Source organism: Lissotriton vulgaris, chromosome 9 (assembly GCF_964263255.1).
Source record: "Lissotriton vulgaris chromosome 9, aLisVul1.2, whole genome shotgun sequence".
Classification (NCBI taxonomy): domain Eukaryota; kingdom Metazoa; phylum Chordata; class Amphibia; order Caudata; family Salamandridae; genus Lissotriton; species Lissotriton vulgaris.
In genome coordinates, this window is record NC_141697.1 from 61,565,716 (window position 1) to 61,588,543 (window position 22,828).

General features: G+C 42.4%; 1 protein-coding gene across 2 annotated transcripts in view; it reads right to left on the minus strand.

Annotated features, from left to right (window-relative positions):
* ARHGAP11A (Rho GTPase activating protein 11A) overlaps positions 1-22,828 on the minus strand; it is a 111,167-nt gene that overhangs the window by 84,779 nt on the left and 3,560 nt on the right. For both annotated transcript variants that reach the window (XM_086937028.1, XM_086937027.1), the window contains exon 2: positions 13,524-13,594. In XM_086937028.1, the coding sequence (XP_086793154.1) occupies positions 13,524-13,594 (71 nt within the window). The remainder of the gene's footprint in view (positions 1-13,523; positions 13,595-22,828) is intronic.

Consider the following 22,828-nt stretch of genomic DNA (forward strand, 5'->3'; position numbering starts at 1 on the left):
CACCTAAATAAAAAGTAGTTCCCAGAATGTGAGCAGTGGAAGGATACAAGCCATCACACATAAAAGGGGGTAAAGCTACACTGTTTGGCGAAAAAAGGAAGAGGAAAGAAAGATTTTGAATAAGGAGGCGAGACAATAAGAGTGACAAGAAAGACAATCTATGGTAAGAAATGGGCTGGCTCCGAGTCCTCTGCAAGGTTTTGGTACGGTCCACAAATGCTCTTTCGACGACAGACAACTAAAAGCAGTCTGTAGATTAGATCTAATGTAGGTACTCATTGTATAGTATCTGTGTTTTCTATAAAATCCATACTGAATAGAAGGGGGTGAATTTAGAAACACTTTTTTTTTTTAAACGCCCTGTAAACTGATGTCTTAGGTAATATTTTTCGGCATCCACATGAACACCTGCTTAATATACAAAGGTTTGCACTTGACCAGATTAGGTCGTTTCCATAATATGTAAGGAAGAATACCTGCTGATGGCTCACACACAAGAAGGCAAATATACCTTAACACATGCAACCCCTGCACAAAACCAGTCTTGTATTTCTTTATTACAGTTGAGTTAGGTCACCTGTAATAAGGAATATGTAGTTGCTCAAGTGTAACACGTTATTATAGTGGAGTTGTGATATAATGCCTAAAGGCATACCCAGCAGCTAAGATGAAAGGCATATCACAGACCATAATAACAGCTGCCGTTTATACAACGAAAACAGATCAAAACAATTGTTGCTGCAATAAGTTTCTTTTTGCCACCTTTAGGTCATGTTCATTACACATTCCTAGCAACTGTATTTTAAAAGATCTGACTTGCATTAAACTTATTCTAAAATACTTTGGCAACACAAAACGAACTGCTTTTTGGTGGATTCAATTTTGTACTAAATATTCAATTTGTTCCTCTACCTGTCTGCAAACACACTGTTTTTTATCCAAGAACAAGACATTAAGGAATTAAGTGGTTTGTGAGAAGGGGATGTGGTAACTATATCATACAAGCAACAAAATGCCCTGTGTTCATTGTTAGAATGATGTTGTAGGTCACTTCGGACCTAGTTCCGCAAATTGGCCACGCAACTACTTAAAATATGCTTGTAAAATTTAGCAGGGGGTACTTTGTCCTATATTCAGCCTGTTGCTGCGTGCTATGCGGTTACTAAAGTCCCTGAATAGGAGTAATAAGTCTAAGCCACAAGGAAGGACTTCTAACGAGGGAGAAGGCTTTTAACAACCGTATAGCCAGACACTGGAGGATTATACTGAAATTAGAACACTCCATCCACTGAGAGTAGAATGTTCTAAATTAAAAAGAGAAACAGACAAACAACCATTAGTTGCAGGAACAAGGATAATGTGATGACTATGTTGAATGTTTCAAAGACTTCAATAAAATCGGTTAAACAAAAAAAAAAAAAATAATAAAATAAAGAATGCTGTAGCAGGAGGACCATACCCGCCACTTTTGGCTCACTACTACTACATAATCTTCGAAAGAGCTCTCAAAATTCCAACTTTCTAATACAGCTTCAAGATGCGCTTGGAACAAGTCTGGAGAAGACCCGCTCCACGATGCTCAAAAGGCAAGTCGGAGTTGCGCCAAATTTTATGACTGTTCATACCAGTCTACTCAACAGAAGGCTAGCAGTTAAACATGCAAATGTAATCTCATGATCGAAGAGCAACGGTCTAGGAGCTGCTTCATACCCTTCCAATGATCATGAATTTTGCCCTCAGAGCGGTTAATACCATCCCATGTCAAAAACACACTAGTCCTACTTCTGAAAAAGGGTACAATTTGCAACTGCTTGGCGTTTATTAACTTTTAGCATTTGCCAACCTCTTGCTAATCTAAAATAAATTGTAGTACAAAGAGGAATTCGTCATCTATAATCATACATGGACCAACAACGCCTGCATGCACTTAAAATTGAAATGCATCCAAATATGGCAAACAGGCTGATTAGCTGCATCTGGACAATTTGGTGGAAAAACCCTGTCTTGCATTGCCAGAGCTGGTATGCTGTTGAATTAATAAAAATAGTCTCACCGACAGGATGTGTAACAGAATATTTCAACCAAGCATTTCCAGGCATAATTGATAGTGCTCCATTTGCTATATGGCTATGAAATAATTTCTCATGGCATGGAGTGCAACTTTCTTCATAGCCCTAGAGCAAATGGTATGCTTCCTTCTCTGGTGCTGAATTCATCCTTGCAGCAAGGGTCAAGTATTTTGTTCAAGACGGTCACATATAATGTACACAAACTAAAGTGGGCGGACACTTCTCTGGAAGTAGAGGCAGACAATAACCACTAGCATCTACCATTGTCTGGCAGCTGGACGATTACAAAGCTTAATTTAGCTCCCTTTACTAATCCCCTGGTCAACCCACTCAAAGAACAAATTGCTCATAATCGACTGAAGTCTGAGAGAACATGGTTGAAACTGCCGTCAACTAAGTGTTGCTCCCTCACTGTACCATCTTCGCATAAAACATGGAGGATGTGGATATCAAAGAGCAACATAAAAGGTTCTCTCACGGACATCAGCATACTCAACCAGGCAGAACAAAGGGTACTAGCTGGCGTTGAGGCCAGTGCAGAGAGTTTCTGAATGGTGGGTGAAAATGAGAAGGGGTTGGGAGCAGTGCTAAGCAGGAAACAAGACTGGTTCAGAGACTCGATGGTATGTTGGTGGGATCCAAAATATTTAGCGTAGGTTGTTCCTAAATTAACTACGCTGGATTACAAGTAAGGTGTGCATTAATTGACAAAAATTGGCCAACAAAAAGTTTAATCGCGCATTACAATTTGCACGTTTGCTTAATTCAACTGAGTTTTGAATGTGTTCCTGGGACAAAAACCGCAGCAAACTGCTTTTCATGATTGCCATTGGTTGAGTAAGAGGCAGGTTGGGTAACTGATGTGGAGAAACAGCTCGGTTATTGCTCTGCATGGTGGAGATGTGCTTACAATGGGTAAAGTGGAACGGTTCTGGAAAATAAAAATAAAAAATAAAAGAATCAAAACAATGAATGCATAGGAGTTGATGCTCATCATATGTCAGAGATGAGATGTATGAAAAAAATTCTAAAGTGTGTGGATGAACTGTTAGGTGGAGGAGGGTATGTGTAAAGGTTCAAGACTGGTTACAGTGAAGTCACGTAGTGGGAAAACTGAGGTATTGGTCCATGAAAGATACCGGAGATGGGGCTAGATGTAATTTAAGGGTTAAACAGTTATTGGTAGCCCTCATCAATGGCGAAATAAAGAAGGTGGTCAAAGACTTTTAGAGTGAGGAATGAGTGACAAGTCTTTACAATCTATGTACAGTGTTTACAACGTATACACAGCCCAATTAAAAGTTTAGAAAAACATGCATGGACTGAGTAGAGCAAATGAGTTGGTCTTCAATTCCAGCTACTAATTTTTTTAAATACTAGTTTAGAAATGAAGAAATTGTAAACATAATTTCAGATAAGAGGTTTAAAAAGAGGGAAAAACCAACCGATTTTAGATAATGGTATGCAGCTTTGCTCGGACCATCATTCATAACGTACATATCCACTCTATCCGTAAACCAGAGGGTTTGAGGACAGTTTGAATCAGGTCATCAAGGAATGTATCCAGTTGCCTTTGGACAACAGGCCGGCCAAGTTAACTGTGATTGCACGGATGGCATAATTGTATATGTGGATCTGGAGGGCATTGTAACACTTAGCTCTGGAAATGGGGTTGAAACACTTTGCCTTTGTGATATTACAGATTTGAGAGTTTTATATAGCGCCAGACAGACCCGAAGGTATCCGAGCGCTTCACGACAGCAAATGTTCACAAAGATAACAAGTCTGCAGAGAGGGGTAATACAGATGTTAAGAGGGAATATGGGTTTATACGCAGCATTTAGGTGATGCAAGGCCAATGTGCGCTCAACAGCACCCATTAGAAGGCCATCAATCCGCCTTTCAAATGTGGTTGGGTTGCCCCTGCTCAGAGAAAGTCTGGCCAGAGGCTTGAACCAGCATATATGCCTACACTAATGCACTGCCCCAGGACAGGCAAATATCCTGGGGACAGTGCATTTACTGTAATAGGGTGCATTGCCCCCGGTGCGCTGTGGAACAGAGTTGGACATTGTGCCCCATACAGAATACAGCCAGTAGGCTTCACCTAAGAGATCAAAAACATCATCAAAACTCTGAGATTCCCCAACAGCTACCACAACATCGTCTGGGTTGGTATCTGTTGTGTTCTCGAATCTCCACTGTCTCCCAATAAAGAGAAGTCTGTAATATCTTAGTTAAATGTTTTACATGCTTTACACTCCTCCATCTGTATGGGTCCTAGTCCCATGTTTCAGTAGTGGGTGTCAGCCCCATCTACCTCGTGTTATGGGTCCTAGTCCCATGTTTCAGTAGTGGGTGTCAGTCCCATCTATATCGTTCTTAAGGGTTCCAGTCCCATGTTTTTGTTTTAGTGGGTGTCAGTCCCATGCATTTCATGGTTCCTCTGGTCGAGGTGCGTCCTCACACGGACATGACTTTACACATGTCATTTTATATTTTTTCCTTTCACCACAGTGCACGTTGTAACCTTACTTAAAGTATCCAATTGGGTTGTATGTTTTATTTTGACTGCGCACATTAGTTTTATTCCCTCTTGTTAATACCTCTGCACAATCATATTGCGAGTTGTTTTTTTGCAGTGGTCCATTTAAGACTGGGCGTTTCTCTATTTCTTTAACTTTCAGTACACTGTAGCCCAGTACTTTTTATCTCTATTCATTACTCAAATGTTTAAAGTGTATGGAGAAGGAGTTTTACGTTGCATTTCTCTTTCTCTGTCACCTTCTTTTCCCCTGATGTGGATTGCTCACTCGCATGCTTTCCTGGCCAGTTGGTGTGTAGAGGGTAATCATTGATGGTTTCTTTCTTATTTCTTTTTCTTCGCTTTGTTTATTTCTCATAATTATCAGAAAAGGATATGTTTATCTGTTTCTTTCTTTTATTCTGTTTCTTTCTCTTGTCGTTTCTTTCTTGCACTCTTCTCCCTTCTAGCTAATACACCTGAATGCATTTTTGTTATCCTCTTCTCTTCCAAATGAAAACAAAAGAGATATGTAATATCTTTGTTTTCATTTGGAAGAGAAGCGGATATGTAATATCTTAGTTAAATGTTTTACATGCTTTACACTCCTCCATCTGTAGAACACTATAATGTTGATGTCATTTAGAATGTTGGTGCATGGAGCAGACAGTTGGAGAAGGGCTGACAGCCTTGCTGGCTGCTCCTGGTGGGGCTGATTACATCTATACTTCAATGCTGTAACTTATCTTAATAAATCCTCTTGTAATATCTCAACCAGCGTGGACTAAGTTACTACAAAGTCCTTTTAAAGGCTCTCCATCATTCACAGAGCTCTTCACTAGCATAGGGTTGCCCTATCACTGCATGTGAAGGCAGACACTACATTTCCAGAGGTTTTTATTAAGAAAGCAGAACATTCTGGGATTTGAAATCTGTTTCACGAATCAATACAGCCAACATATTTGAAAACGGAGAAGTGTACTGTGGTGTAAACTTGGAAAATGATGTCCTCCCAATCCAGAGTGATACGACAGCTCTCCACAAGAGCAGAAAGTGTCAGTCAGCTTACAAACTTTGTTTAGACATGGAGTGGTGAGAGTAGTTGCAACATACATGTCTGCCTGCATTCTGCCATGGACAGTTCTGAACCACGATTCCAGACTAGTGGCAGTTGTTTAAGACACAAATTCTACAAAACGGTTCGGATTACCCCTTAGCGCCAGCTATCTTTTCAATTCACCAATAATATTTTAACTGATGCTGCTCAGATCGTTAAAGTATCTTCAGTCCGGCGTAAACTCTGTAGGATATCCAAGAACCGCTCCCCTAATTTATAAATACATGAAAACTTTACTTCAGTCCTGCTACACTTGTAACTACATTGATTGACCTTAGGGTTTATGCAGATTATGCAACAGGTGTCTTACAAATGCTTGAAAGTAAATACAATATGTACTGGAGTGAGACAAAAAGTTAAGGAGGTGCAAAAACAATCCAAGAGCCTAGTACCTTGCAATAAGGTTACATGATGAGAACTGAATTCAAGTACAGTCCCAAAAATCCAACTATACTTGTCACACCAATATACACATCCAACACCCTGATGGACAGTGGCCAAGCCTTCGACCACAGCCGCTTAATCTGTTTAGTCAGTGCCCAAAAGCAGCACTGTGCTGATAACAGTGCTTTGTTTTAAGCAGACAAAAATAAGCGGCACAAAGCCGCTTTGTAATGGCCCATCACTAACATGTTTTGTCCTTTATATTCATATTCTAGCTGGGAGAAGGTGTCAAAAGGGAAAAGACTCTAAATATTTTTCAAACCCCTCACCACCACTTCTAATAGTCACACTGCAGATACTAGTAAATGTCAGTAAGGCCTTCCTGGCCAGAACAGTATGTTTGGCAATCATGTATTTGATTGCATTTTTTTTTAAACGGTAAGAGAACGTAAATGTAATGTTTAAATATTTATAGACATACTTAGCCATTGCCAATTTAATAAAATAATTTTAAAAAATTATGAGGGGGTCCCCCACTGGGTGGGCGTGGCATTAAAAAGTTTGATGACCACTGTGCTAGAAGGATCGCATAGGCTATAGCATTGCCAAGTAGCCTATTAAGCCTCTACTGTCTTTTAGAATAGCCTCAAAATAACGGAGATCTGCTTGGTACACAAATAGACTAAAAATTAAGTGCTTACAAAGGTTCAGTATATGGAGACAAACTTTATCATCAGTGGCGTAAGGGACATGTAAGAGGAGAGAGGATATGGCCTAACAGCCAGAGCAGTCGACTTCAGAGCTGGGGAACCAGGTTCGAGCCTCTGCAAGGACACTCGACATACTGTGATTCTGGGCAAATCACTTAATCTCCCCATGCCTAACAAAAATGAATGTGTCAGTCTAACGCAACAGGTGCACATTAAAGCGCTCCGATACCTCCGGGTCAAGTTTGCGCTATATAAAACTACACAAAGTAAGAAAAAAAAAGGAAGGAAGCTAGAATTATCCTTTTTTTTTTTACATTGTCGACTAAGAGGAGCGGTATAAAGCCCTTGCACTACAGAGTGGCAAGTTCACAAGAAATGAACATTTCAACCAACTTTGATTGCTAGAATGGTAATCGTTTTTGTAGTTTCATCATAATTAACAAGTGTATGAAATGTAATCTGAAACGTGCATAAAATAGTGGACCTGTACATAGTTTTGCGTACTTAGTCGTGAGGATGAAACCCTGCTGCCCTTTGGGATAACCCAGATAATCTCCATCTCGATCAAACATGGCTGGGAACACCCTAGTCCTTGTAATCACCAAACCTTCTCCTAGTCCAATCGTCCCATGATCAGCTCTTACATGTTCACAGGCAGCAGTTCAACCAGTCAAAAAGTTAAAGAAGGTGAGAATGAAGAATATGGGGGGGGGGGGGAGAGAAGAGGAATGCAAGTAGTGATATGTGTAGTAAAGCAAATTTTCGCGAATGAAGGAGGTCATGAAGCAGGACTGAGGAAGTGATTATGACAGAGCACTGTAGCAGCTGGATGGTTATGGGGTGCGAACATTTACAAAGCTTGGCTGGCATAGTAGACTTGGGCCAGCAGATATCTGGGGTAATCCACAACTGGGGCAAGCAAAGGCAAGACGCGGATGGGTGTCAAGATGTTACTGGATGCAACGTGTCAAGTGCTGATCGAAAGACAGTTGAAGAAATTAGAAAGGAGGGTGGTGAATTCGGTTTAGATTGAGAGTAAGCTGTTGGGTGAGGCCTTTACTTTATGTGCCTGGTGAAGGGTTTTAAGGCACGTGGGTGACAGCAGAAGGGATGCTGCATCATATTCAGACCCACTGGGATTGTGCGGCCTCAGCATTTTTAGCATAATAATGTACAATTTAGCAAATGCAGCAAATCCATAGTTTGCAGAGTGTCACAGAATAGGTCTCTAGCTTAAACGGTTCAAAAGTTACTAAAAAAACATAGCAACACATGTTGCTGCACAGTAGTAGGACCTTCGCAAAAGGTTTACTGGTCACCTTTTTGTTGCCCATTGCCAACTTTGAGGGTTAAACTGCTATTAATGAGGTGCAACCTATGCTCAGTGTAAAAAAGACAACATAATGTAATTCTATTACAACGGTCTCATTACGCCGCATAATTTGCTTTTTTTCATGTTGCAAAATTTAGTCAACCCTGCCACCTAATTTGGCCCTCCCTCGTCTCATAATTCCAGTGGCCTTGACCATATCCTGGTCTCAGTGAGAGGGGTTAATGCTGAAAGGAAAGCATGATAGTAAAGAGGAGGATTGAGTTCAGTACCTTGCTGAAAGTGAGTTGGTTACGTACGTGCCCAGCTCCTTGAAACAAAGATTCTAGTTGGCCAGAAGGTAGGTATAAATGTACTACGTGGAGCGTGCAAGTAGAACAGGCTGGTAGTAGACAATCTCAAGGGTGTGGAGCTTGGGTGAATTGGGGTTATGGGCATTTAGAAAGCAGCTGACTCCACTCCATGGCAGAGAGACCTGTGTGTACACTAGAAGGCAGCATTTTAGGCTAGACGCGCTGCCGGTGAAGTGTATTGATAATGCTGGCAGGTGATTGAGGTGTTCACTCTATGTAGCTCTACAATCGAAGAGATGAGGTTTGTGAAGGATTGCATTCTAGAATATCACATTTTGTAAATTGCTGCCGTTTCAATATATAAAGAAACATTTCAAGATGGCTACTTAATTCACAGTTCTAAACCAGATCATCATAGTAGGCAATTTCAATATGGGAGAGGACACTCAATTTGTCCATGCTCCGACCAATAAGCATTTAAAACAGTGATGGGTGGCATGCTTGAATTCATCTAAGCTACCGGTAACTACTTGGGCATTTTGCACACCATATCACCTCAGTTTGGAACCAGCCATATGCAAATCAGTCTTGAGCTTGCTACAATCATAAAAGTACAATAAGCATAGCAATATGCATGGAAGTGGCATGGGACTGAATATTGATGCAGTGGTGTATCAAGATTTTTCACTTTCTCCTTTACTTAATATGATTGGAGGATTGTTGCTAATAATGCAGACGAACCACCAAGACAAAAATAAAAGTGCACTTAATTGAACTGGTTTCAGAAAGTGTACGTCTAAAAAAATGAAGTGTGCGAGGTTAGTGGTGTACACTTATAACCCTTGGAGAAGTAATTTCCAAAGCTGTCTTTAGGAAACCGAGAACAGAGCACCTGCATTCACCAATAACCCACAAGCGGTGTTCTTTACACACAACTGGGACAGAGATGGAAACTTGCCAAACATTAAGGAAGACAAACCAGATTCACAAGTAAAAGATCAAATTAGATACGCTCATCAGAATACTGCTTTACAATCAGTGAACCTGCCCTAAAGGACTTTTGAACACACAGAGAACTGCAAACAGTCCACACCCATTTCTTGAGGCAAACCCTGCTGACAGATAAATTCTGTGTTTCCAGCTCAATCAAGTGTAACGTAGACACAGCTTTGGAGATTAGACAGGAGAAAATGTGTTGACTCTAAACAACTAGCAGGCTGAGCATGCTATCTCTTCAACACTCCCCACAGGACTGCTCTACATTCTGAACTAGGTCAGTTTGCTTTTCCACACAAGGCATTTTAGTTCATTTGCATTGAGCCTTCCTTTTCTATAGCAGTTGTTGAAAACAACTGAAAAACATGCTATACTGAACGCGCAGACTTCAAGGAGCCTGTTCCTCCACAGGTTGTGAATTCTAAGCTTTCATTTAGCAGTACACAGATCAAATATCGGTCTTCGTATTCAAATAAGCGATAGGTGTATCAATGTGCTATTCTAGTAGAACTAGGCCTTTGGGGTGTGATACAACACCATTGCGTGCAAGACTAAAAAGGCAAGATCCCACTGTAACAAAGGAAACGGCAGATAAAAAAAAAACTACACTATTCATCATAACGTTTTACAAATATACTGCTGTAGGACAATGTACAATTATTGGCAATTTGCCCAACCTGCAGTAATTTCTGAATGTCTCTCAGTCAGCATTCAGGAGGGTGTGGGTAGAACCCAACATGATCATCATCAAAACCCTCCAGGGAGTGTACCTTCTTCTCAAGTGCATCAGAAGGGATCTCTCAAGCTTCACATCTATTAGCAACCCCAACATTATCTACACTGGGTTTATTTTTCTGCAATCTTATAGCGGCAAATTCACTGCAGGCCCAATCTTAGCTAGATGCACAGAGCAGTTACCATCATTACATTAAGCTGGTGACTCTAGAACATTCCGTTCATTCCACCAGATACCTCAACTATCCAGTCACAACTTGTGCAACACCGCTCCACCCCATGTGCAGTCCCACCCACAAGCTACTGTGCATCCACAATATGCAGGGACATGAGATGGTTAGAAAGAAAGCAAGTCAGCTTCTATTGCTTTTGCCCGAGGGAAGTTTCCTGCTGGTCCTCCTTACCACCCACCTCACAGAGATTCCATTCACCCATCCGAGGGGGTGGTGGGAGAGACCTGGTCAAGAATTCGTACTGAATTCCAGCAATCCTTCCTCGGTATGAAGGGCCAAACACCCAATGACAAATTAGGTCCGAGTTAGCAATGTGAAATTGTGTAGTAGCAATCATTTTCAATTGAGAGCACTGTGCAAACTAAAATAAATGTTATGAAAAATTGCCCAGTGTTTTTGCACACTTCGGATACTCCAAAAACAACAACTGTACCACTCCTTACAGCGCATCAAGACAGCAGTCATGCAAGTTCACATGCTCGCCCCTTTTTAGCACTACATTTCACTCTATAATTGCATCTGTGGCATCCTCCTAGCCCTAGTTATTCAGAACTTTCAAGTAAAACTCAAAAACTGAGATCGGGCACTGGGGTCACATCTCAGCTGTGTAGTATCTGATCAGCACCCAATGAAATCACTTTCAAATTAAAAGCACTTGCATTCCAAAAAGCACTGTGCAACAATTTAAAAACCATGTTCTGGCTAACAAGCCACTTCTGAGCAGAGGAGACCTCGATAGGCAAGTACATACATTCAGATAGCATAAATGAGGACCATCTCACTGTTGCCACCCATCCGGGCCCCTGAACGCTGCCAGTGAAGAAGTCACATCACTTTAGGTTGAAAGAAGAGTTTGCAGTGGATGGGTTTTAAATTCGAAATCAACGTTAACAGGTGGGTTATGAAGCAAACCAAGACTACAACTACCCGTGGGCTATTGGCTGTCAAATGACAGACCAGCACTAGAAAAACGGTGACCTGATGACAAAGCTATGTAGGTGCCTGCATTTAGGAACATTATAAAAGCTATTCTTTAAACAAACTCAGAGTCGGAGTTCTAGACAAATGTAACAGACTCCATCCAGTACTACAACGCACGAAGCATTCTGGCTCCACATCTCTCTAAATGCTTCAAGTCAACGTACCAAACACAAAAAGATGACGGACGGAGTGCTCACACTTTTCAAACACTCACCCCCAGTTAAGAGATCTGGGTTAAATTCATTATTTTCCTTGACTGTTCCCATGTGGAGCACGGGCAGGACTGATTTGCAAATGGCTGGATCCCAACTGGGGTGGCGTGGTGAGCAAACAAATGATGAATGAAACCCAGATTTTTGACTGGGTATGAATGTTTGATTTGTTCAGCAATCTGTCCATCGTTTGTTCTTTTTGCTTTTGCTGCACTAAGTGGGAAGGGTATGGCCAGACATGGGTCCCATGCTTACTGTGCCACTGGATTCAAGCTAGCCTGGCTGATGAGAAGGGATACCCTAAAACTGGTCTCAGGATGCTGGTTTCTATTCCAGGGAGGGCCTGGCAGTTCGGGCTGAACTGTTCCCATGGGGAACAGGGTCAAGACTGATTTGCATGCGGCGTGACCAGAAAACAATGGATTAAACTCAGATCTGTGACTGGGGTTGAATGTTTGGTTTGTTCAGCATTTCATCCATGGTTTGTTCTTTCTGCTTAAGCCAACCTACCAGCATCTATACCATAGTCACAATAATTGATTCACAATTTCCGGCATACATCCGATTGGGTTTATGTAACAGACAAACACACCCACTACATTCTGCATGAGGCAAAGCGATCACATTAGCCCTATGCACAGTTAAACAAGTGATAATGGCACTAAGGGGATAAGACAAAGCCACAGTTCATGGTTTTAATAGACTATGTGAAGACCTGGCTATGAAGAAACTTTCATCTGATTTGGAGGTAAAGGAATGCCATATTGAGAGAACATGGGGCCTGCCATAGCATTCCTGTCCCAGAAATTCAGATAGTTCACCTGCCCCAAATTCTTAGCGGTACTCAGTCACACAGTGTCTCAATGTATGGACCAGACAGCTACTACAACTTCTTAGTACTACATAATAAGATTGGTGTGGGGACCAGTGAACTTGTCTAAAGCAAAGACTCCCAATCTTGACTAAGAGTGTAAAACTAATTACTTCTTTAAAGATAACAGAGGGAATGGAGAGGGACTCTTTAGGCAAATCAAGGATATATGTGATGCATCCAGCTAATTTAAAAAAAGCAATCCATTTCTTTCAAAATACATTCCAATACTATTTCTGTAGTGCAGCTAAAACATAATAAAGTAGAGCATTTACAACCTTAAAATGATAGACTCCAAGGTACTGAAAGGTAGTGGGCACCTAGGATACTAGCTTGTACCCTGTGTGGGCTCGAACTTTAACAATCCTCACTAATGTTTGCCATCTTACTCCTATAGAGGACACTGTAAACCAAGCGGACTTCATAATGAATTTAATTTACCCCCAAAGGCAAGGGAAGTCTGCATGCATTTGTGTTCACAAGTCCTGAAGAATCTGCACCGAAGAGGGCATTCTAATAACCAGTTGAGGAAAAATACCTTACTGAGAGCAACACAAACCATCACCCGTTGATATGTTAGCAGTTTGCTATGCACAAAATATGGGGTATCTGAACTAATCAATACCAGTTTGAGTCAATAATCTATCCCGCAGTCAGGATCCCAACAACAAAACAGCCAAACTTAAATGAAAATGTTGGCCGATGTTCTCTGTACGCACAAAATGTTCTTAGTTGTAAAGCAACTCAGACCTACTAGTCTTCCCAAGTACCAAGTAAAATGGAGAACAGAACCACCAACTCAACGGTACTCATTCCATCACCATGCAAAGGAAAAAGGCTGAGATGGCTGAAAACATCAGTAATACAAGCTTGCAATTTCTAAAGCAAACAAATTAACACGCTAAAGTAGCTTGCCAGCTATTGCAAAAGATAGGCGTATTCAGAGATGGTTTCAACAGCCCCAAGGAGCAGGCAATGAGTTACTGGAGCAGGGATCTTCTGCTCCAGGAAAGACCTAAAATCAAATCACACACATTATGATGATGGAGAACAGTGAAGCTTGCTTACCTGGGAATGTTCCCATAATCCTGCACAAAGGCGTGAGGCAGATCATGGAGGGGTGTGCCAAAGGTTTTACCCTAAAATTGAAAAAGATGTAATTAATGCTGTGCAGTCACTTTGGTTACTTTTAAAGTGCACAGTGCTACAAGGACTTCAAGGAATTTTGATTTGTTAGTTTATGTCCATAGCAACAATACCATTTAACAATGTGTGCAAGATCGTGGGTATCTGTATCATAAAGGAAGCCTGGTGTCCTTTGCCTCACTTGTGTATAATTCTGGGGTAGCAACGGGGCAATTCCTCATACACCGAACAATCATAGCTGCACAACACAAACACTGGGGAGATGTGTCAAGGGTACCCAAACATGAATAACCACTAAAATGTACACGTCATGGTCCAGGGAAGGCATCTTATCAAGTGGTTCACTGCCTCCCTTAGGTATCACACACGGGCACTGCTGTTCTCTTTGCGGGCGCTGTGGAAGAGGGACTTGATCTACATAATTCGCACTTTGATACATGCGGCAACTGCGATGATTTATATCGGGGTTCCTCAAGCCTTTATATTGAGACACAATGTTCTGTCAGCAGCTCAGTAAAACAGTCCTAATATGCAACTAATTACATAGCTCATAATAGGCACCTACATAGAGCTCGGAGTGGGAACTGAATCGTCTCAAGAAAAGGACGACAGATTTTAACAATCAGCTGTGGTATTCGCGCTTCATCAACTGCAAAAGGATTAGAGAGGAGAACTACTGGGTATTAATGTGATAGATATTAAAGACACAGATGAACTGTAAAGCTTCTACAGCCAGGTTCGAACTACAGCAAATTGCAATCAACTGAGACTGCAAGATATTCCTACTTTTAGAAGACTTGTAACCTATTGACCCATACAGACAATGTAGGTAGTAAATGAAGGAATCTATAAGGCCCTATTAATCGAATACTTGTACACAATCTTAAATGTGATATATGAAAACCTACGTAAACCAGGGAAAATGTGACTCCGGAGACCTTCCATGACCCACACACAACTCACAGATGATGCTTGGAACACACAAATAGAGAGCATGCCAAAGCTATCCTGGACACTGGTGCAATCTGACCTACTTTACTAAGTACGTACCAGTGACACAGCAACGTCCCATCACAGAAACATTTTCAGATTGAATTTCAGTCCAGAAAAGCTGCTTGCCAGTTATGCACTTCACAAATCATTGTGTTTGTTACAGAAATATGGCCAGAAAGTAAAACTAGACTCCTGCAAAGTTCATTTTGTAAAAGTTAATCCATCAGTGGTGTGATACAGGTGACATATTGTATGCCCTTCTTATAAAACAATTTATTAAAATAGGACCATGCATTACTTTGCTGTCTTTGCTTGCTAATGGGGATATCAATGTATGAAGTACTACAAAGACTGCATTTAAGGAAGACTTCAGTGGGACAGGAATCGATTGTTAAACAGCAAGACATCTGCATTCCTGCCCAGCCAGCCACCTAAAGCCTATTGGAAATAGTGGGTGGTTAGGAGGTACTTTCTTTTTAGGTCTCGCCTAGCGACGCATCGCATGCGGTGCTCGCCTTGGCGAGATCTATTGTAATGGGTTTTTTGGCTGAAGGGGGACAGGGCATGTGCATGCGGCTGGAGGACAGGTGATGTGCACGGCTCGCGACGTTTTTGGGACAACGCGCGCATGGCATGCTTTCACTTTCCCTCTCCCGTGATTTTTGACGCATGCACAAAGCATAACCCAGATGCATTGTAACGAGAACCAAGATGACATTTAGTCAGCGTCATTTTATTTCACTGTAAGTCCCAAAACCAGTCTAAGCGCTCAACTATAAAAAGAATAATTGTAACAGAAAAGTAACGATTTAGTATAGGATTAAACTCTTTAAAAAAAAAAAAAAATTTTTAAATACAGAAGTAAACTTAAAAATGCGAGTCATGGAGGAAATGTATCAATGTGCTTGCTTTCTGCTTGCCAAACTAATTGCTTTTTTATATATTCGTTATTTTAGTTATTAATTTCAAGGTTTAGTAGCACCTCGTAACTCCTTTGGCGGGCTCCTAGAGTAATATGACAGTGGTATCTGAAAGTGTCCTGTGTGGCCCACGCAAAGCAGCGCTCAGGAACAAGGGGAGATACAGTGATAACGCGAGTGAGGGCACGTACGCCTAGCTCCCAAGTATTGACAGTGTCACGTGACTGGTGAGGGCAGAGTTTAGAAACAGACGCCCCTTTTCGGGAGCGGGACTGCACAGGTACTTGTGCATATGTACACTACGTTAGCCTGAGCTGTAAGTAGTGTTTTTGTGGTTGTTCTTTTTGTGACTTGCGGTACAGTGGGTGGGGTGCACACTGACAGACACCAGACAGATTACCGATCTGCTGGAAGTAGAAAAAAAGCTTATTCTGAAAACTAGGTTATCAGTCTTTACCTCTGGGTCTCAGAGAAACTTTCTGCCGCATGTCGCCCCTCTCGACACAGGCGGTTCTCAGTAAAGCAAGTACGCACTGCAATGCCACTAAAATAGGTTATGTACTCGGTCATTCCTTAATTAACATTTAAGCAACAGCAAACATACGGTTTGGGTTACAACAGCAGACTGGGTTATAGCTGAACGTGAGATGCAATTGAAAGCCTATTTTATTTCCACCCGCCGGTATCCAGCAAGTGTTACCACTAACACCTACGGAACACACTTGCAATGTTCGTTTTGCCCTTAAGATGGGCTCAGCCCTACAAAAAAAAAAAACACCATCTTGATTCATGAAATACGCTTTGGTGTAATTTCACGCTCTTAAGGGAGCACTTATAAATACAAAAACTCAGTGGGGTGGGCCACACGAGTTCAGGGCGAGGGCATTTTCTTATAAGAAGGGGAATACCTCAAAACTTGCAACTTTTTGGAATTTACGTACCTCTTGCAGGACATTTCCTCCAATTAAGACATGCAGTTCTGGCAAGAGTAAGTGCCTTTCCAGGGGGCATTAGATAAATAACCCTCTCATATATAATGCTGCGTATAATATGATGGTGTTTGGTCACCATTATTTAAATTAGTTGCACTGAGGTGTATTGCATGCAAATAGATCTCCTGTAAATATCCTGAAAATCTAGGGTGGATTCAGCCCTCCTGGCCCCACATGGACACCCCTGATCTATGCTCATCACGGCTCAGAAACCTTTGTTATTAAATTGCATGACCATAACGGTTGGATTCCTCTAAATTTTCACCTTAAAAATGTGTTCTGGTTTAACAACCGGAGGTCCTATGTTTTACAACAGATGTCTCATATTTGATTACAATTGGATCCAGGTTAGGAAACTTGAGAAATGTTATAAGGGATGGGCCTGATTATATGCACATACATTAGCTTGTTCAAGTGCCATGAAAGAAGAGTCAAAATGATTTCTGTATTCCATAAAGCTATTAGTCAAGTTTGCTCCACTTTTGGCCACACCAGAGACTAAACAACATTTCACTGAACACAAAAAAACTGCTCACATTTGCAAAATAACAGGTCTCGCAGTTGTGAGAGTTTGAGCTATTGGCATTGTAATTGGCAAATCCTTTTATTTACGTGTTGGTTTTTAAAACATAAATAAAAGGCACTGTCATTTACAATGCCAATAGCTTAACCTCTCACATATGCGAGACCTATTGCATTGCAAAAGCTTGTTTAATGTGCCTGCATATTTCAGTAATTTAATAAATAAGTCAGTTTGTACTCAGGATTTGATGGCTAAACGGTCTTCTGTAAGGTGTATAGTTTGACACGCGATTTATACAATTACCGAAGATGATTTATTGAGTGGGTGAAGATCTTTTTCTGGGCCGTGATGCTCTGTGGTGCTTTCGAATGCTTGAGGATCTCACAGGAGGGAAATTTTCCAGAATTCAAGCACCCTTTGGAAGCCAATGCTCCTAACAAAACAAGTGACTTCTGATTTTCGTTTAGTTCCAGGCTTGAATCGGTAGAAAAAAAAGGAGAATATGCTTGATGGCGTTCTACTTCAAAATTAAAAGTGCATCAATTTTAAAAATTGTAAAGTTGAGAGGTGAAAGGTAAGAGTGTGTGGTTGGACAGAGATAGTCCGAAGCATGCCAAACAGCCAAAATAAGTGACTGATTGCGCTCCAACTTTACTTGCCCCTCAGACGGACTGCTCCAGTATGAAATGTCTGCTGCAAAGATTGGTTCTGTAATTGTGCATTTACGTTGGGAAAGCATTGGAAAGCTAAAGTGTCTAAGGCATTCCTTTCATCATGCTCAACTAGGCAGTGAAAAGCGCTACACAAACTTAAGAAAACAAAACTTGCCAAAATTCAACTTGCGTAAATTATACCATAAGCTTGTAAGTCACTCGACGGAAGGGATCCAATGAGTAATGCAAGCCAAGCTAATGTCTACACTCCGCTATGGCCACCTTGCCTTCGCTGGTTTGTTGACCCAAAAATTGGAGGCCCTATACACAATGGCATATAGAAAAGTCTTTAAGCTCCCATTCACGACTAGGCGCTTACTGATCCGACTAGAGTTCAACATCACAGCAATGGACGTTGAATGCAAAAAAGACAGTCAAATGTCAACATAACGTGCTTAATGCAGGTCCGGGCACAATCAGGGCAGCTCTACAGGTGGTTTTTACAGATAATAGTAGCTGGGCAAGGTATTTCCTGATGGCCAAAAAAAACACTAAGACTATCAATCGAACTCTCAGACATATCATTAACATAGTGTAGTCTAAAGAACCTTCTAAAAAAGTGTGGCAAGAACATCTCGAGGCAACAAGACCTTGAACGGATCAGACCTGTTCTAGGCGCAGAAGGTCTTATTAATTCACATGAAACTAATGTATGCCAGACCTATCTAAAAGCAGGTCTAGGAAGGCAAGCCCTACAAAATGTCATGAGGGTGAGGCTCTTAACTTTGCCAATACAAGAATGCAGAGCCCGCTGGAAAAATTGGTTGTTAAGTGGGTCCGTTTGTAGTCTGTGCCAATACCTCACAGAATCCACGGAACAGGTTATTTGCTGTTGCCCAGCTTTGCTGTCCCCAAGGCGCTTGTATTTAAGAACAGTGTTCTTACATTACGGTATAAGAACATGTAAGGAGGCCTTAAGGCATATTTACACCACCATAGTCCCGATGGAGCTGGCACTAATTGGGAAGTTGTATGCGGCTGCTGAAATCTCATTACGATCGGCCAGAGAAGTGACCGTTGAATAAATGTTTCAAGGACCACTGGCACTTGCAACTGCTTAGTATCGTACTTTTAATACTTTTACTGTCTATACTAACTTTTACTAGCAACAGGATGCCCTCCGCAGTTTTGCATACCCTTCGCATGTCAAATTCTTTATGTGTTGTTTCTAAACTGACTTTTTTTGCACAAAGTTACTTTATTGTGGTTTTGCATTTTAACCCCTTTTTCGATGATATTTATTGCATTTTAACCTTTTATAACTTTCATTTTCTTCCGCTTTTGTAGAGGATTTTAATTAATAATACAATAAAGTTGTTGTTGTGTTGCAAAAAACTTACCAAAATAGAGAAAAGAAACAAGTTGGCACATTTAAAGGACAGGTTACCAATGATTTATTTTCCCTAGGGCCGCGTGTTTTGTTTTTGCATAAAGGGCAACTTTCAATTCTTCTCATGACTTTACAGATGGTTACAGACTGGTTTGAAATTAAACAGCGCGTGAATGCGAGACAGCAAGGCAGCGGCTATGCAGCAAGTGTCAGGGAAGGAGCCCTCTTGTGTATGGGAAGTAATGGATGTGGGTAATCAGCTGATCGACGGCCGAGAGAAAGCAGAACTGGTCAGAAAGTTAGACTTTAAAATTTAGAGCAGACAGCAGGTAAATGCAATAACTAAGAACACGGAATGGTTTCTGTTCTGAATTGAATAAAATGATTTTGGTTTTACTTATGCATTTATTTTACATTTCTAACCATCTTAAATGGACGGTACCAAAAACTACAGATTCATGCATAAAAAGCATGGATTGTGAGGTTAGTCTAAAGACCGCTTTTGTCTCAGCCACCGACTTGTAAAGGACACGATCCTGTTCCTAAGAGGCGGTCTGCTGTATAAAAGTTCTAAACGGATTACAAGTTACCAGTTTATGCAGATTTAGCTGCATCCTCTTTCGGATCCTGCAACACATTCACGAGGCAGTTTCACATCCTACAATGAGGAGCATGTGAGCAGCGTTTCAAAAAAGAGCTTTAGGCAAGTTGTGGCGATCATTAACAATCCAATACCTTCGCTTGGAGGGTTTTACAGTTACAGACCTGCACATAACACAGTAAAAACACACACACTTTGGAGTAAATGCGTGGACACCAAGTGTGCTTCATTCAGAGCTGTTTCCAATGCATCATCCTAGAGGTGCCAAGACTGAGCAAGACAAGGAGCTTCACTGTCAGTGCAGACGTCCCAGAATGCTATAACCACCCCTTGATCACGTCTGCCATGTCAGGGGAGCCACATTCTCCATAACCAATATTTCAAGAAACCCCTGGCACTGACCCTCTCCTACGTGCAAAACACGGATGCCCTCACTCCTTACAAAGGAGCAGTTAGTGTCCGGGACGTGACTCATGTAGGAAACGGCTGCAGGACACAGTCTCATTCAAAGGGCTCTACAGATGGAAGGGCTGCTGGGTTCAGAATAGCATTTCCACAGGGCCGGCTTTAGTGGTGTTGGTCCCGCCTCCCCCCCCCCCCCAGGCCAGCTCCCAGTGCGGCCCCACCAGTCTCACTGCTCTAAAGCCGGCCCTGCATTTCCCATACTGCTACGGTCAGCAATTACTTTAAAAGGGTGCCCATCACCATTCTCACCAAGTACGGAATCAGAATGCTAAATGAACCTCATGCAACAACGTGCTTTTGGCACGTAGAAGCGTGCAGGCCCTTGCAGTACTAACAGATAGCGGCACTATTTCGAATGGTTTACTTTAAAGCTTCTTTCAGTCATATGCAATGTTGAGCAAAACTGAATGAGCCTTGTTTGGATAACTGAATGAGCCTTGTAACCCCATAATCAAACAGGACTGTTGAGATGGAATTTTGAACACTATAGAGGGAAGATGCATGTAAACATTTTAGCAGATGTCTAATGCAACTCAATGGGCTAAAAAAGGTAAATATGTAAACATTTACTATTTTTTTAATAAGAGATCACTTTCATATGAACAAATACAGATTGCAACCATGTTCAATTGGCGTGCAATAATAAAAGTATGACAACCGCATCACGCAGTCAGTTCAAAATGTAATCGCTTATTGCAAATCTATCCCTCACCAGAACCAACAATTCCATGGCAGGAACACCATTCCTTCTTTTAGTTAAATTCGAACATGAATTATCCTACATCCAAAAACACAGCAACCTAACAGATATAACACCACCATGACTATTGACAAATCTCATTTGAGATACTGAGACATAACATAACAAAACCTTTGTAAAGCGCGCTACATACCCGTGAGGGTCTCAAGGCGCTGCTACTGATCGAAGAGCCAGGTCTTGAGAAGTTTTCTAAAGGTCAGCAGGTCCTGGATCTGTTGTAAGTTGTTGGGGAGAGTGTTCCAGGTCATGGCAGCGAGGTGGGAGAAGGATCGGCCGCCGGCAGTGGTTTTCCGGATGCGAGGAACTGTGGCGAGGGAGAGGTTGGCGGAGCAGAGGCTACGGGTGGGAGTGTAGAAGCTGAGTCGGTCGTTGGGGTATACCGGTCCGGCGTTGTGGAGGGCCTTGTGTGCATGGATGAGGAGCCTGAAGGTGATACTCGTCGACAGGGAGCCAGTGCAGGTCTTTCAGGAGGGGTGTGATGCGGCTGCGTCATGGGACGTCAAGGATCAGTCGTGCCGCGGCGTTCTGGATGCGTTTTAGCCGTCTCCGGAGATTTGTTGTTCCTGCGTAGAGGGCGTTCCCGTAGTCCAGTCTGCTGGTGACGAGTGCATGGGTGACTGTCTCTCATGTTGGAGGGGATTCATTTCAAGATTCTGCGGAGCAGTCGGAGGGTGTTTAAGCAGGACACGGAGACGGCGTTGACTTGCTTGGTCATGGAGAGGGCGTAGTAGAGGATGATCCCCCAGGTTGTGTGCGTGTTCGGTGGGTTCTGGGGGAGTTCCTAGCGAGATCGGCAACCAGGAGTCGTCCCAGGCTGAGGGGGTGGAGCCAAGGATGAGAACCTCCGTCTTGTCTGAGTTCAGCTTCAGTTCGCTCTCCTTCATCCATTCGGCAACGGCCTTCATTCCTCTCTGGAGATTGTCTTTGGCGGTGTGGGGGTCTTCGGTGAGGGATATGATCAGCTGGGTGTCGTCGGCCTAAGAGATGATGTTGAGGTTATTTTGTTGTGCAACGTGGGCGAGCGGTGCCATGTAGACATTGAACAGCGTCGGGCTGAGGGAGGAACCTTGTGGGACGCTGCAGATGATCTCAGTGGTCTTGGAGCGGAAGGGTGGGAGGCGGACGCTCTGGATTCTGCCGGGGAGGAAGGATGTGGTCCATGCCAGGGCCTTCTCGTGGATTCCGGTGCCGTGGAGGCGTGCTGTTAGGATGCGGTGGTAGACCGTGTCGAAGGCTGCTGATAGGTCCAGAAGGATGAGGGCGGCTGTTTCTCCTTTGTCCATCAGGATCCTGATGTCGTTGGTGGCGGCGATGAGGGCGGTCTCAGTGCTGTGGTTGCTGCGGAAGCCGGACTGGGATGGGTCCAGGATGCTGTTGTCTTAGAGGTAGTGGGTCAGCTGTCTGTTGACAATCTTCTCTGTGACTTTCGCCGCGAAGGGGAACAGGGAGATGGGCCGGAAGTTCTTGAGGTCCTTGGGGTCTGCTTTGAGACAGAGTCTGTACCAGAAGGACCCAGACACCTCCTGGACTTTGCCCCAGAACTCGCTCTTATTTAGCGCACACACACACACACATCTAGGAGTCATGGGCAGTCAATGTGTTCTTTCAGTTATCCACAGGCCCAATGTCACAACTTTAAGAAGCACTGTATCACTGCATGGTTGGATGTTCTATACTTGTACGGAACTATGTTGAAGATTCTGGATGCTTACCTTGAGAGCTGGCTGGACTATTGTCCCCACTGTTGGCTAGTGTCCATGAATAAACTTCATAACATCTTCACTGTCTGACCTTATCTTTCACTACAGCCTATCACACTTCTCTACATGCGTATGAACGGTGCATGGTATATCCACCGACGTGCTGCAAACTTCACCTAGACAAAGCAGCGAGTGGCCATCCAACTGGCTTAGTCGTAATGGGAAGGAGA